This window comes from Octodon degus, unplaced genomic scaffold (assembly GCF_000260255.1).
Source record: "Octodon degus isolate 3935 unplaced genomic scaffold, OctDeg1.0 scaffold00023, whole genome shotgun sequence".
NCBI lineage: Eukaryota > Metazoa > Chordata > Mammalia > Rodentia > Octodontidae > Octodon > Octodon degus.
The window spans coordinates 20,404,898-20,418,925 of record NW_004524599.1 but is presented as its reverse complement, the minus strand read 5'-3'; the positions used below and the strand labels follow the sequence as shown (position 1 = coordinate 20,418,925).

The 14,028-nt window shown below is 58.1% G+C and overlaps 1 protein-coding gene and 1 non-coding gene across 2 annotated transcripts; both read left to right on the top strand.

Annotated features, from left to right (window-relative positions):
* Nucleotides 1-49: 49 nt before the first annotated feature.
* Trim27 (tripartite motif containing 27) lies at nucleotides 50-10,622 on the top strand. Its single transcript, XM_004628426.2, has 8 exons — nucleotides 50-541; nucleotides 925-1,020; nucleotides 2,343-2,573; nucleotides 5,090-5,112; nucleotides 6,843-6,958; nucleotides 7,106-7,138; nucleotides 8,057-8,083; nucleotides 9,816-10,622. Exons 1-8 carry the CDS (start codon nucleotides 122-124, stop codon nucleotides 10,409-10,411), a joined length of 1,542 nt encoding a protein of 513 aa, XP_004628483.1. The 5' UTR covers nucleotides 50-121; the 3' UTR covers nucleotides 10,412-10,622.
* Nucleotides 10,623-13,480: 2,858 nt separating this feature from the next.
* Nucleotides 13,481-13,587, top strand: Trnal-caa. The gene is made up of 2 exons: nucleotides 13,481-13,518; nucleotides 13,542-13,587. It is a non-coding gene; the product is annotated as a tRNA-Leu (tRNA).
* The last annotated feature ends 441 nt before the right edge of the window (nucleotides 13,588-14,028 follow it).

The following is a 14,028-nucleotide window of genomic DNA, read 5'->3' as shown; positions in this document are numbered from 1 at the left end:
CTCTTCCGCTCGCTCGGGGGCGGGGTCTACGCGGCCGCCCGACCCGGGAAGTGGCCACGTCGTGCCGCGCTGCTTAACGCGCGCGGGCCGGGGACGGGCAGGGGCGGCCCCACCCGGCGCCATGGCCGCGGCCAGCGTGGCCGAGTGCCTGCAGCAGGAGACCACCTGCCCCGTGTGCCGCCAGTACTTCGTGGAGCCCATGATGCTCGACTGCGGCCACAACGTGTGCGGCGCCTGCCTGGCGCGCTGCTGGGGCGCGGCCGAGACCGACGTGTCGTGCCCGCAGTGCCGCGAGGCCTTCCCGCAGCGCCATCTGCGGCCCAACCGGCCCCTCGCCAACGTGACGCGCCTGGTGAAGCAGCTGCGCGCCGAGCGCGCGCCGGGCCCGGGCGGCGAGATGGGCGCGTGCGAGAAGCACCGCGAGCCGCTGAAGCTGTACTGCGAGGAGGACCGCACGCCCATCTGCGTGGTGTGCGACCGCTCGCGCGAGCACCGCGGCCACAGCGTGCTGCCGCTCGAGGAGGCGGTGGACGGCTTCAAGGTGAGCGCGCCCGGGCCGGCTGGCGGCCCGGGCCTGGGGCGACGCGCGCGGTGCGAGCCGAGCTGAAACAAAGTGTCGCGCAGTAAGTCAAGGCGAGGGGCCGCGGGACGCCGGCTGCGTCGGGAGCTGCGGCGCAGCCGCACGGCGCCGTCGGCGTCTGAACGAGCGCGCGCATGCGCGGTCGGGGCTCGGCGCCGCGCTTCCAGCTCCGGCTCCGGCGGCGGCGGCGGCGACCACCCAGGCCCGCAGCGGGAAGTGAGTGCGGGCAGGGCAGGTCTCGTTTGCGAAGTTTCCAGGGCCCGAAGAGCCGGGACCCGTGCAGCGAGGACCTGCTGTGCGCGTGGCTCGTGAGCTGGGCTGCCCGAAGACCCTTGATTTCCCAGGAGCAGATCCAGAGCCAGCTGGAGCACCTGAGAAGAGTGAAGGACCTGAAGAAGAGGCGCCGGGCGCAGGGCGAGCAGGCGCGGGCCGAGCTTTTGGTAAGGACTCCGGGACGGCCCTGTACAGGGCGATCCTGGTCAGCGCCCAGCCCGGGGCTTTCACGCTGTCTGGGCCCTGACCCACGGTCTCAGGGGCTCATGTGCCCGCTCTGGGAGAAGAGTTCGGGCCCTTTAAACGGGGACTTTTACGTGTTTATATCATGACGTGAATGTTTAAGACATTTTGAACGGTATTATGGATCTTTTCTTCTGAGGCTGAAAGACGAGTCACGTGAGTTCTGGTCCAAATAAGCGTGAGAAACGTTTCCTGCCAGACAGTGATCTCTGTACAGGGAGTCTCAGCAGCCTTGCATCCATCTGGAGCACCAAGCGCCTCTGTGCACCCTTGGGCTCTACTCCCTGCCCGTGTTCCGCTGCAGGGTGTCACACCGCCGTGACACCTCAGCTTCCTCATCCGTGCAGTGGGGACTGGTGGACCCGAGGTTCCCTGCAGAAGAATCGGGAGCTGGGGCAGGGCTGATCGCTGCCTCCTGATGGGAAGCACTCCTCTGTGCAAAACCCTTAGCTAACCCTGAGGGGTTGCATGAGCTTGTTTCTGTCTCTGTGTTGCTTGTATGGCCCATGTCTCAGGAAAGCTCAATCCCTGGGAGAGAGGGGAGCTGACGGGAAAGTTAGGGACAGCAACAGGCTCTGGCAAAAGCTTTCTCTTACCCTTTGCTAATCCCTTATTTAGAGCACAACTAAGTGGTGTCCTGACAGTGCAGCAAGATGGGGAGAAAGGACAGGTGGGTCACAGCCAATAGTCAGCCAGGAGAGAGCTGCAGGCTGCTGTGCACACACGACACTGCGTGGCCAGCACCTCTGTGGCAGCTTCTACAGTGCCAGTCTTCGGTGGCTGCAGACTGCCGTGAAGTTCTTCCCATTAGCCTGCCAGATGTGGCGTGGTCTTATCTTTGCTTTCAGGGGTCCTGGCCCGCACCCAAGCCTTGTCTCCAGCCCTCTTGTGCTGTCTAGTCTAAACCCTGTCTTGCCATCCCCAGCTCTGATTGTGGGGTTCTGCTTATGCCTCCTGAGCAGCAGGGGTGACCAGCATGAGCCTGGCGCCTCGCTCCTCTCCTCGTCATGCTATAAAATGCTGTATGAACACAGTTTCTCTATGGTCCCTCCAGCTCCCCCATATGTCCCTTGTATACCTGTATACCTCCCCCGTACTTAGGTGATAGTCACCTGCTCCACATTCATTGTCCTATTCTGTGTGGGAAAACTTGGCCCCACATCGCCCAGTTGGGGAGGGCAGGACCAGAAGTCAGCCTGTAAGGGCCCAGCGTGATGCTATCCTCCCCGCATACTCGCCCCTGCAGAGCCTCACGCAGATGGAGCGGGAGAAGATCGTGTGGGAGTTCGAGCAGCTGTACCACTCCCTGAAGGAGCAGGAGTACCGTCTGCTGGCACGGCTGGAGGAGCTGGACCTGGCCGTCTACAACAGCATCAACGGTGCCATTGCCCAGTTCTCTTGCAACATCTCACACCTCAGCGGCCTGATTGAGCAGCTAGAGGAGAAGCAGCGGCAGCCCACCAGGGAGCTGCTGCAGGTGAGGCGGGCATCCCCAGCGTCCCCAGCCCCTGGGTGTGGGCATGTCGGCGGGAGCGCCAGAGGTCGAGGCCAATGCCAGGGACCATCGGGGTGCGGTCTGCACAGAAGCCCAGGCGTGCCTGCCCTCATGAGCAGATATGTGCCTGGGACCTGAGGGCCCTGGCAAGCCTGCATGCCTGAGACCCCTAGTTCTGTCTGCCCCAGTTTAGCAGGAATATGGCGTGACAACACATATCAGGAGCAGCCACCTGCACTGAGCAGGCTCTGCTTCCCCCAGGACCTCAGTGCAGGAGTGAGTGGCCACCTGTGTGTCCTTGCTCACATCGGCAGGTATAGCCTTGTGTCACACAGCGTCCTTGGGCTGGGGTGAGATGTGGGGACTCACAGTAGAGGGTTCCAGCAGTGCAGCTGGTGGCAGACTGAGAGGTGGCCTACCAGCCATTCCTGTGTGTCCTGGGGCCAGGCAAGGTTTTACATTTTAAGGTGGGGAAAACAGGCATGAGTTTGGGAACGAGTGAAATTCTGGGACATGCAAATGTGGTGTGTAGCTCTCAGTGGCACAGAGCCACGTTTGGCTGCTACCACCTTGCTTGCAGCGGTGGGCCTCAAGTGTGGTGAAGACCACGGTCACAGAGCCTGCACTGTGAACCGCCTGGCCTTGGAGCAGGCCACAGACCCCTATAGTAGCACAAAGGAGAGCTGAGGACCAGGTGCTCAAGGAAAGGCAGTTGGGGCCTCCTAGGAGTGATCAGAGGCATAGCTACCAAGGCTGTGGGGAGGGGTCTTGCGGCAAGGACCCCTCAATGTCAGCGGGAGCTGACTGGAGCAGCATACAGCCTACAGCAGGAGCTCTGTGGGAGAGGGACAGCGACAGCAGGCTGGGAGAGGCCATGGGACAGCTTGGCCAGTAGCTATTGAAGTAGAGCTGCTCTGCCTCTCTGGGACTGCTGTCTCTGCGGCTTTCTTCAGTCTTGGGCGCTGTGGCACAGATGCCAGGAGAGCAGATAGATTTTTGCATGGTGGGCTTGAGGTTATTTTTGTTTTATGAGCCAGGATCTCGTGATACACGCCAGGCTGGCCTCAGACTCACCACAGCCCTGCAGGCTTCAGCCTTCTAAATGTGGGGTTGCAGGTGTGCGCCACCACACCCAGCATGAGTATGGATGTGTGGGGTGTCCCGCATACGGTGCATTCGGTGCATTCGCTGTGGGAAGTGGGTACACACACGTCCTTCTTAGTCCTGTTTCCCCTCCCTCTCCTGTGGCTCAGATTCCCTTTACACCCTGGTTCCTGCCCTCTTTGCTTTTGCTATTAAGTTACTTGTGCTTTGTGTTCCTCACCTAAGGGAAACCATGTGCTATTTAACCTGTTTCTGATTTGTATTGCTTAAAATTAATGGCTTCAAGGTTTGTTAGAAAGTAACAAACGCATTTGTTAGAAGTAACTTGAATTCATCCTCTGTGGCTGAGGATTTAGGATGATATTGTGTATGGGCACTACATTTTTTTTTAAGTAGATGCCCAGTACTTTTTTTAGTGCTGACAGTGAATCTAGGACCTCAGGCGTGCTGGGCAAGCACCCTACCACTGAGCCACCCACGCCCTAGACTAAGCGAGATCCTGAGAGCAGAGGGGCATCTGGGGAGAACGGAAACTATCGGGGATTGCTTACGCACCACAACAGGAAAATAGCGGCTGCGCAGCACTCGGAGCCAGCATTCCCAGAGAGGGACGCAGCACGGCCGTCAGGTGGAACAGCTGGAACTTGCTCGTTTTAAAATTTTCTCAGATGAGGGTGTTGAGACAGGGTCTCCTTATGTAGATCAGACTGACTTTGAGTTCACTGCAGAGTTCATAGTGGCCTCAGACTTGCATCGATCCTCCTGCCTCAGTCTCCCGCATGCTCAAATTGCAGGCATGCGCCACCACCCTTGGAGCCCAGTCTGAACTTAACTCTGAGGAAAATGGCTGGCATTGTGTCAAACACTGTCAGTGCCTGAAAGGACACTAGGGCAAAGGAACGCTTCTGCCCAGGCCCATGCATGCCCCGGCCTGCCCTGTGTGTAGGGTGTAGTGGCTGAGGACCTGGCCTTGCCAAGCAGCTACCCAGTGGTGGGGCAGACCCAGGCAGATTCCATGTCCCAGACTGGATACCTGTGGTGTACTCACCTGAGAAAGCGTACCTATCCCTGGCACCTGGGCAGGGGAGTGTGGCAGGGTGGGGGGCACAGTGGCCTCCTGAAGATGCTGTGGTAAAGGAGGCAACTGGTTCAGGGTGGGTGGAGCAGGAGAGCACCCTGGAGCTCTGGGAACTGCTGACCCATGTGCGGTCAGCAATTATTTCAGCAGAACAGTAGCCAGGCAGGCTGGCAGCCCTGGAGCACTCGAGTGGCAGAGGAGAGCCCCGCTTCGCCTGCCTGGTGCCCGGCTCTCCTGGTCCTGGCAGCCAGGGCTTCTGTAAAGGGGCTCAAGTTGTTAATGGCTTCTCACACCACCCCTCTCCTTTCTCTCTTAGGACATCGGGGACACGCTGAGCAGGTACAGTTTTCTCCCCTTTGTGTGTTGCTGGGGATTAAATCCAGAGCTCTGTGCGCGTGGGAGCTGCACCACCAAGCCCCATCCTCAGCCCTCTCCCCTGGGAGCACTGTCTCAATGTCCTCGTCACCTGAGGGGAGCCTGGACTGCGCAGCCTCGTCCTGCACTGCTGCTGGGAGCCCTGGTGTGCAGGGAGCTCGGGGAGCCTTAGCTCTATTTAGAGAATTGCAGACAGGTGGGGAGGGGAGGTGGCTCACAGGGAGTTCAGTGCTGGTGTCTTGAGGGCAAGGCCGCTTCTGTGGCGAAAGTGGGGGCGGGCAGGATCCGGCCTCCTCCAGTGTGCTGCCCTTCCTGTAATGGGGCAGCGAGGCCTAGCAGTTACTGGAGCACACCGGGCTTCAGCATGTATCCCTGCTCTGCCATCAGCGTGAAGCAAGGGCTTCGGTGCCCCGTGGCGTAGCCTGAGCTTAGCAACCACCAGGTCCTGGTTCCATCCTCAGCACCAAGCAGGAGGCGCTGGCACAGAGCTCGAAGGGGAAATACAAGGTGGAGACAGTGGAGAGCGGACCGCAGGAAAGGGTGGGGCAGACCGTGGGGAACAGCTTTCCTGCGGCTGAAGTCCTCGGAGGCAGAGAGGCAGAGAGCCTGGCTGGAGTGGCTGGGAGGGCAGCACAGACGTCTACGGTAGAACTATAGCTGGGTTTGTACCACTCTCACCAGACGACCCAAGGAAACAGAACCCCTTCTTGCATGCTGGTGTCAGGCAAGCTCTGATGATGAGGCTAACCCTGCAGGTGCTGGCAGTGAGTGACATTCAGGCCTGAGAGAGGTACATGCCTATAACTCCTTAACTCTGGGAGACTGAGGCAAGAGCATTGCCAGTTGGTGCTAAGCCTGAGCAATTCAGTGACATTATTAAGACTGTCAGGATTAAAAAAAAGTGAGAGATATCGTTGGCTGTGAAGGCCCTGGCTTCATTCTGTAGTAACTGCAAAACAAAGCCTTGCTTTCTTCCTTTGCTGTTCTACTTGTCCTGAGGTCTGGTCCTCCCGTAGACAGCTGCCGGCCTCCACCCAGGAAGTGAATCAGCAGGTTGTGGGGAGCAGTTTTCAAAATGCTATGAGGTGCTTCTGCACCTCTCCTTGGCTGAAATTTGGTCCCATCTAGACCCAAGGTACATGACCAGCCACACCACAAACCGAGGAGGATCCTGGACAGGCAGTGAACCGTCCTGTAGGCCCTCAGACTAGAAAGCAAGTCGGGTGTTGCGCTCACCAACGGCCATATTGGGAATCTGAAGAGTGGACAGCTGCCCACCCTAAATATCAGGACTGCTCCGTGAAACGTCATGATTTCTGGCAAGGTTAACCTCACAATTCATCTCAGTTCAGCAGATAACCCCATTCCCACCCCAAGAGCCCAGGGCCTTCCCACTGAGCTGCATTGTCCACATGGGACTCAAGCTTGTGAGCCCCCCACTTCAGCTTCCCGGATACAGTAAACCTCTTGAAACCTTGCTGTTGGAGACCCCATGGCTGGGAGCCTTGGAGGAAGTGAGGCAGTGTGAGGCGTGCCCCCCTGTTCTGGTGCAGAGGTTCACATTCCAGGAGGGGAGCTGCAGCACCTGGTTCCAAGAATGTCCAAGAGCATCAGAGAGCGTAGCTCAGGCCTGTTCTGGCCTGCGGACCATGCTGGAATTTAGAGAAGGATTCACATGTAATCTTTAAATTTAGGGCTGAAAGAATCAGGATCCCTGAACCTTGGATCACACCTCCAGATCTGCAAGAGAAAATCCACATTTTTGCCCAAAAATGCCTGTTCCTTACGGAGAGTCTGAAACAGTTCACAGGTAATAAGTAATAAGTCTGGCGCACAGGTCAGGTGGGGAATTGGGCTGGCTTTTACTGTAAATGTCTGCTTGCCTGAGGGATGTACGTTGTCCAGCATTGGTGCACTGATGTGGGATACAGCTCAATATCTTGTTTTCTGTCCTTAGAAAAAATGCAGTCAGACATGGAGAAGATTCAAGGTAAATTGCCCTCCTGTCTGGGCTTTGAGGGTGGTTTTCTCAAGAGGGACAGGATCTGTGTTAGAGGGGCGGAGAGCCTGGCGTTCCCTTCTGCTCGGTGCCCATCTGCTTTGCCATGAGCAGCCTCTGCTCTCGCGTGAGGCCCGGGGCGGCAGCCTGTGCTCAGGCTCCCAGAGGGGGAGGAAAGAGGCCGTGTAGGGGCGGGGCTGGGATGCAGCTGCATGACTGGGGCGAAGGACAAGCAGAAAACGGGCTGGTTGCATGTGCTAGAGCCTGCATGTTCAGCGTGGCTGACCGCCTCCCCAGTAGCGTGGACACATGTCACCCAGCAGCACTGGTGGAGGACTGGCCCCGCAGTACAAGGCTCTGCGCTGGTAGAGCAGTGGGAAATGATAAGTTTTGGCCATACAAACCCGTAAGGTTAATTGTAGGACAGAGCCTGACACGTGCTCAGCCCTGTATCTGTCACTTCATCAGTGTATCCTGGGTGGGTGGGTGAGGCTTTTCCAGGTCCAGATTTTCTGCCTAGGCCATTGCCTCTTGGGAGCTGGCTGTGAGCTCCCTGGGTTGTGTTGGCCAACTCCTTTGCGCAGTCTTCTCAGTTCTGTGCATGCTTTGGCACCTGGGAGACACCTGACCTCTGAGCCACTGGAGGGCAACTGCATGCAGCACCACTGGTCACATGGGGAGCGGCTGGCTCTGACACGACTTTCCTAGCTGTCTCGGCTTTGCCTGTTGTTCGATTGCCGCTTCCAAGGCTCCGTGGGAACGCCTGTGACAACACCTGTGTGCCAGAGTGTCAGGTGTCGCTGCAGCCAGCCTCCTTCCACCCCTGGAGGCGGAGGCGCTGGGCAGCCCAGTCACCGACTCCAGAAACGCTCCCGGCCTTCCGTAACACCTTGTGTCTTGTTCTTTCAGAACTGAGAGAGGCGCAGCTATACTCAGGTAGGTGATGGAAGACAAAACTGTACTGGGGAAAGGAATAAAAGCCCTGCTGAACCTACCTGCTGCTGTGAATGCCTGGGGCAGAGCCTCCGCGGTGGGGGGCAGATGGCCACCCGCGTCCGACCTTGGGGTTCCACCTGGGCCACCTCAGGCTGCAGCTGGGAGAGAAAGGCAGGCAAGGCTTGCAGCAAATAGAGGGGGAAAGTACCGCTCCCCAAGCAGGAGACAGGGCCTGCCTGCCCCGAGTGTGGGAGGGCGCCTAGGAGTCCCAGCAGCTTCCCTGTGCCATCCTCACCTTCCTTCACCCTGTGGGTATGAGAGGTGTCAGCACAGCTGCCAGCCCCATGCGGAGCCTTCATCGTGAGGGGAGGCTGCTGCGCCCTGGGCCTCGCGCTCTCGGACCTCACTGGTCACTCACCATCTTCCAAGTGCTGTCCCCTCAACACAGATGAACTGCGGGCTTTGCTTGTGCTCCCATGGGCTGTGCGCTGACCGGCACAGCCCGTACCAAGCCACACTAGGGCGTCTGCCTGCTGCAGACCAAGGTTTGATCCCCAGCACCATAGAGGAGCAAAAAAGTGTAAAACAGGCCTGCCCACAGGGCTCCATGACGGTTCGTGTAAGGGGGAGACAGCGTGGGAAAGGAAACGGGGTGGACTAAGCCTGAGCAGAGCGTGCGTGTGTGTGTGTGTGTGGACCCAGGTCGACGCTGTCCTGGACAGACAGCCAAAACCCCGGGGTCCTGGGGCCCCTGGTCATCCTGACGCACTGCTGGGGGTGGACACTGCGAGCCCCTTACCCTGACTGGGCTTTGGTTCTTGGGATCTGTGAAGTTGCTTCCCCGTCCACGACCGCCTGACAGCTCACGAGCACAGGTGAGGGCGCTTCCGGCAGAAAGGCACCCACGATGGCGGAGTCGGTAACACTGGACACTGGGGGGTGACAGTGATGGCTTTAGGCTTAAGAGCAAGAAGAGTAGAAGATGTGGCGGCGCATGACTGGCGTGCCCACTCCAGAAACTGGAAACTTTAGACTCTAAAGTGTAAATGGCTGCGGATATAGCTCAGGTCCAGAGCTCGGGGTTTAACCTGCAGTACCAGAAGAAGTTACAGGCTGGCTTAAAAAACCGCATGGAAGATGGGGCCTTAGAAACAGCACTGCACAGAGTGAAGGTGTCGCGGAATGAAGGAAGCAGGGACGTGATGCTGCAGCGAGCAGTGCAGAGCGCAGCCCCTCACCTGCAAGGCCAGATTCCCGAGTCTCAGCAGGCCCAAGTGCTTTCCCTTATTTTGCAGCAAGTCACTTAACAACGGCAAAAGCGTAAGTAGGACTGTTCTGAGTCCTACATACAGAACGTGAACTCTCCGGTGTTGCACAGCTCTGTGAACAGCCAATTACAGTGCGCAGTAGGCCCTGCCTGTCTAGAATTGGTGAATGGTTTTTTGGACAGCTGAGGCTTCCATACTAAGGGATTGTAGGCAACCAAGGAAACCTCAAAATCATTTTATAATGGGTGTTATGACTCAGGAGATAGAAGAAAAGGAATGTGGTAAGATTTCAGTACTTTTGTTACATTGTGAGAGTAGTCCCAAGGGTAATTTTAGAAATGTCATCCTAGCGATGTTTCCTTGTGAAGGGAACGCAGCCTGCAGCAGGGTTGGGGCCCGGCCCTGGGCTGGGGGTGGGGGGCCTCAGCGTCCCATGCTTCGGCTGACCTCCCTCTGTCCTGCAGTGGACGTGACCCTGGACCCCGACACGGCCTACCCCAGCCTGATCCTGTCCGACAACCTGCGGCAGGTGCGGTACAGTTACCTGCAGCAGGACCTGCCCGACAACCCGGAGCGCTTCAACCTGTTCCCCTGTGTCCTGGGCTCCCCCTGCTTCATTGCTGGGCGCCACTACTGGGAGGTGGAGGTTGGGGACAAGGCCAAGTGGACCATCGGCGTCTGCGAAGACTCGGTGTGCAGGAAGGGCGGTGTGACCTCGGCCCCGCAGAACGGCTTCTGGGCCGTGTCGCTGTGGTACGGGAAAGAGTACTGGGCGCTCACCTCCCCGATGACCGCGCTGCCCCTGCGGAGCCCGCTGCAGCGCGTGGGCATCTTCCTGGACTATGACGCCGGGGAGGTGTCCTTCTACAACGTGACCGAGAGGTGCCACACCTTCACCTTCTCCCATGCCACCTTCTGCGGGCCAGTGCGGCCCTATTTCAGCCTGAGCTACTCGGGTGGGAAGAGCGCGGCTCCTCTGATCATCTGCCCCATGAGTGGGATTGATGGCTTTTCTGGCCATGTCGGGGGTCCCTGTCGCTCCATGGAGACCTCCCCGTGAGAGGCAGAACTCCGACCCACGGGCTGGTGGCTAGCGCCCTGCCCTGCCAGGTGTTGCCTCTGTCCATCGGGACTGGATGTCCATATGCCCTGGCCTCACCGCGGTATGTGGGGCGTCCGTGCTCCTTGGGACCCCTCCCTGTGCACATCGTGAGCTGTAATCAGAAGTATCAGTATTGCCCACAAATAAAACTGGACGGCCTCCACCTTGGGTCTTACCCCTGACAACAGGAAAAGCTTGTGGGTCATTTGGGAAGCGGAAGGCCCTGAGATGGTTCCCCTGGCGACGCCCCCTGGCTGAGCTAGGGTCCTGGAGGGTTGTTGCTTGCAGGCCAAGGCTGCTTTGTGAGAAGCTGAGGGACCTTCGAGGCCTGACAGCACAGCTCCCTCAGCCTTTTGTCTTTGGATCGTTGCCTCTGCTCCGCCAGGCTTTATTCATTCCACGAGTGAGGCTGCTGCTTGCAGGTTGGTTAGTTACTCCCAGGAGTGAGAACCACAGCGTCTCCGTCTTGCAGCGATGCCACCCACGTCTGCCTCTGCGATCCAGGAGGGCTTAGTCCACTCTCCTCAGCTGACAAGCGGGTCCTGGCACACTGGCCAGCCGTGTGCCATCCGCGCACGATGTGCAGGGATTTATTGCCCTCTTGCCTATTCGCATCCCCTTTGGGGCAGGACTTGGCCTTCCCGATAGGTGTGCCCTAAGGGTGGCTCGTCCCAGGGCCGCCGCCACCTGCGCCCTCTGGCGTCGAGGCAGAGCACATTCTGCGAGTGAATCCCGGAATGCTCCCAGCCGAGCTTTTCGGAGAAATAAAGTGGATAATGGGCGTGTCTGTTTCCATTGTTTCCCAGGTCTTGGTGAGACTGGGTTCGCAGCACGTTGATTTCCAGTGTGGCGCCAGGATCCCAGTCTGGTCAGTCTGTCTTCCGTCCAGGTGGGAACCTCGTGTTCTGGGAGTCCTGAGGAGGCGGTGCTGTGTCTCTGGGCCATGATTCATTGGTGAATCATGTGGCACCAAGATCTGTATTTTCTTAACTGGCAGTGGGACAGTGGACCCACCTGTAAGAGACCACAGCCCAGAATGCTCCTGTGCGCAGAACCAGGAGCCCAAGCCCTCGGGCACGCAGTCCTAAGCCGAGAAGGAGAGTTCGGCTTGATGAGACAGCCCTGTTCCCAGGAACTGGAGCTTTTCTGCTGCTAGATAGAGTCCAAGGGCTGTGAACTGGTCCAGTCATTATGGTTCCACGGCTGAGTCGAGGAGTCTGGAAGACTAGGTCGTCTTTTTCTGAATACTGTGAGATACAAACGTGTAGACTAAACCGTGCATGCACATAGTGCCAAGAGAAAGCGGCGCTTGGCACACAGGGTGAAGAGCTGCAGGCGCCTGGCGTCCTCCCGAACCACCATGCACTGGACTTTGCACACACACGCTCTGAAGCGGAGAGGGCGAAAGACTGACCCCAGGTGCTCAGCTAGGAAGCAGCATGGCCGGGATTCAAGTTGAACTGGACACGCGGCCCTGTCCCTCAGTACTCCCCCCCCCATGTGGCTTCTGCTTCCGGCCTGGAGGGGCAGAGCAGCCGACAGCCCTGACCTCGAGGCCCTGCAGCAGCGCCTGCGGGGTCACCAGCGGAATGGTCAGGACCGCATCCCTCATTCACTTAATTACGGAGTCCACCGGGCAGGGAGGGACTGTAAAGGCTCGCGGGGAAGGCAGGACCCGTGCGCCTGCCAGGGCGCCCTCGGCGCTCACCGTGCTTCGTTCCCTGCGCGCGGGCTAAAGCCGCAGCAGCTACAGCGAGCTGAGCAAGCTGGCCACGCAGCCGAGCTGCTTCCCACCTGAATGAGGATGAACCTGTAAGGTGACTCTGACAGGAGGGCTTAGTCCACTCCCCTCATGCTGACAGGCGGATCCTGGCACCCTGGCCAGCCGTGTGCCGTCCGCGCACAATGTGCAGGGATTTGTTGCCGAGCAGAAGCCCCAGGTCATTTTCTTTATAATACCCATGTTGTAATACGAACAGAAGGGCCCCGGTTCCCTACGGGGTGTGCCGCAGACGAGAGGAAGGGGGCAGCCTTCCGGGTGGGCGGTGGAGCACAGGGCTTTAAATACTTAAGACTACTGCAGCTTTCCTCGCCGTAGGCGCCCTCCCTCCCACCCACCCACCCCCTCCAGGGAGTACTTTTATCTTGCTTTTTCCTTTTGCTCAGCCCTAGCTCACTCTTAGCTGTTACTTTTTCAAATCTTGCTACTGCATCTTAAAAATAATAAATTTGTAATGTAAATCCATTTTGAATGGAGTTAAATGAACTTGTAAATAACTATAAATCTATTCAAGGCGATGCCTGAGTCCACAGAAACCACTGGAGGAGACGGGCTGGGAGGGTTCTTTCGGCTCCTGTTTCCTCCTGGGAACAGCTGAAGTCCTCAGTTACACGATCAGCTTCAGCAGCTCCCCCGTTCTTGTTGTTCAGCCGCCACGGAGAAGTAGAATGGGGATTGAGTCCCGTTACTAAAATTCGGTGGAGGCGAGGGTCCGCTCGCCTGCTTTCCGCGGGGCCCAGCACGTCGGTAACCCGCAGGCCTTTCGGGCGCCCTCTTGCGGAGGGTGCTGCCGGCCGCAGTGCTCAGACACGGAGAACCCTGGGGGTCAACAGGAACAGCGTTCCCACAGATAATTACAGCTCACCTTACTCAAAACAAGGCGTAGAGCCTTTTACAGCAAAATCAAGGCAGCCACAGCCTAACATAATGTAAAGGAAGAAAGTATCAGGAGGGAGGAAACTGGCCCGGAAGAAAAGTCACGGTTTTCCCTAACCGCGAAACCCCAGCGCAGCCGCTCCGCGTCGGGGGCGCGCCGGCCGTCCGCGGAGTCCCGGCGGCCGGGTCGGCTTCTCCAGGTCTCGCATCCAGGGTCCTCCCGCGTTCTTCCAGCCGCCGTACAGGTCCCTTTGGCTCACAGGTGGCCTTCGGCTCGTAGTTGCCAAGCGCCCGTGACGTCATCTTCGCGCGCCGCGCACGCTCCCTCCCCGAACTTTCTTTAGCGCGGGATCGGCGTGCCACTGCCGAGTGTCAGGATGGCCGAGTGGTCTAAGGCGCCAGACTCAAGTTCCGCTTCCTGCTGTTCGGGGTTTCTGGTCTCCGTATGGAGGCGTGGGTTCGAATCCCACTTCTGACACATTGTTTTTTTCTTTCTCCCTTTTCGAATGCACAAACCCACAAGCCGACTTGCACTACGTGAGTCAACAAGCCTTCTGAACACTAACTTTTATTTTTTATTTATTTATTTTTTTTTTTTTCGGCTCACAAATTTTATTCTTTCCATTAATTCTGGTCACAAACTAAACTGGTCACAAAACATCAAATTCAATGGTGACTGTATAGGATAAAGAATTCTATACTTCTCATGTTTGCACATAAGTCCAAAAATCTCATCATATACAACCTTGAAGCAACACTAACTTTTAAACGTTTGCCGTAAGAAGCTGGGAAGCGGGATCGGAGCGAGTGCTGCCCGACAAGGGCCGCTGCCGCGCGGCGCCGCCGGAGGCCGAGTCCGGGGTCCTCGGAGGTCGGCGGCCGCGTCCCAGGGCCTCGGGTGCGCGCTCCGGGCCGCGGC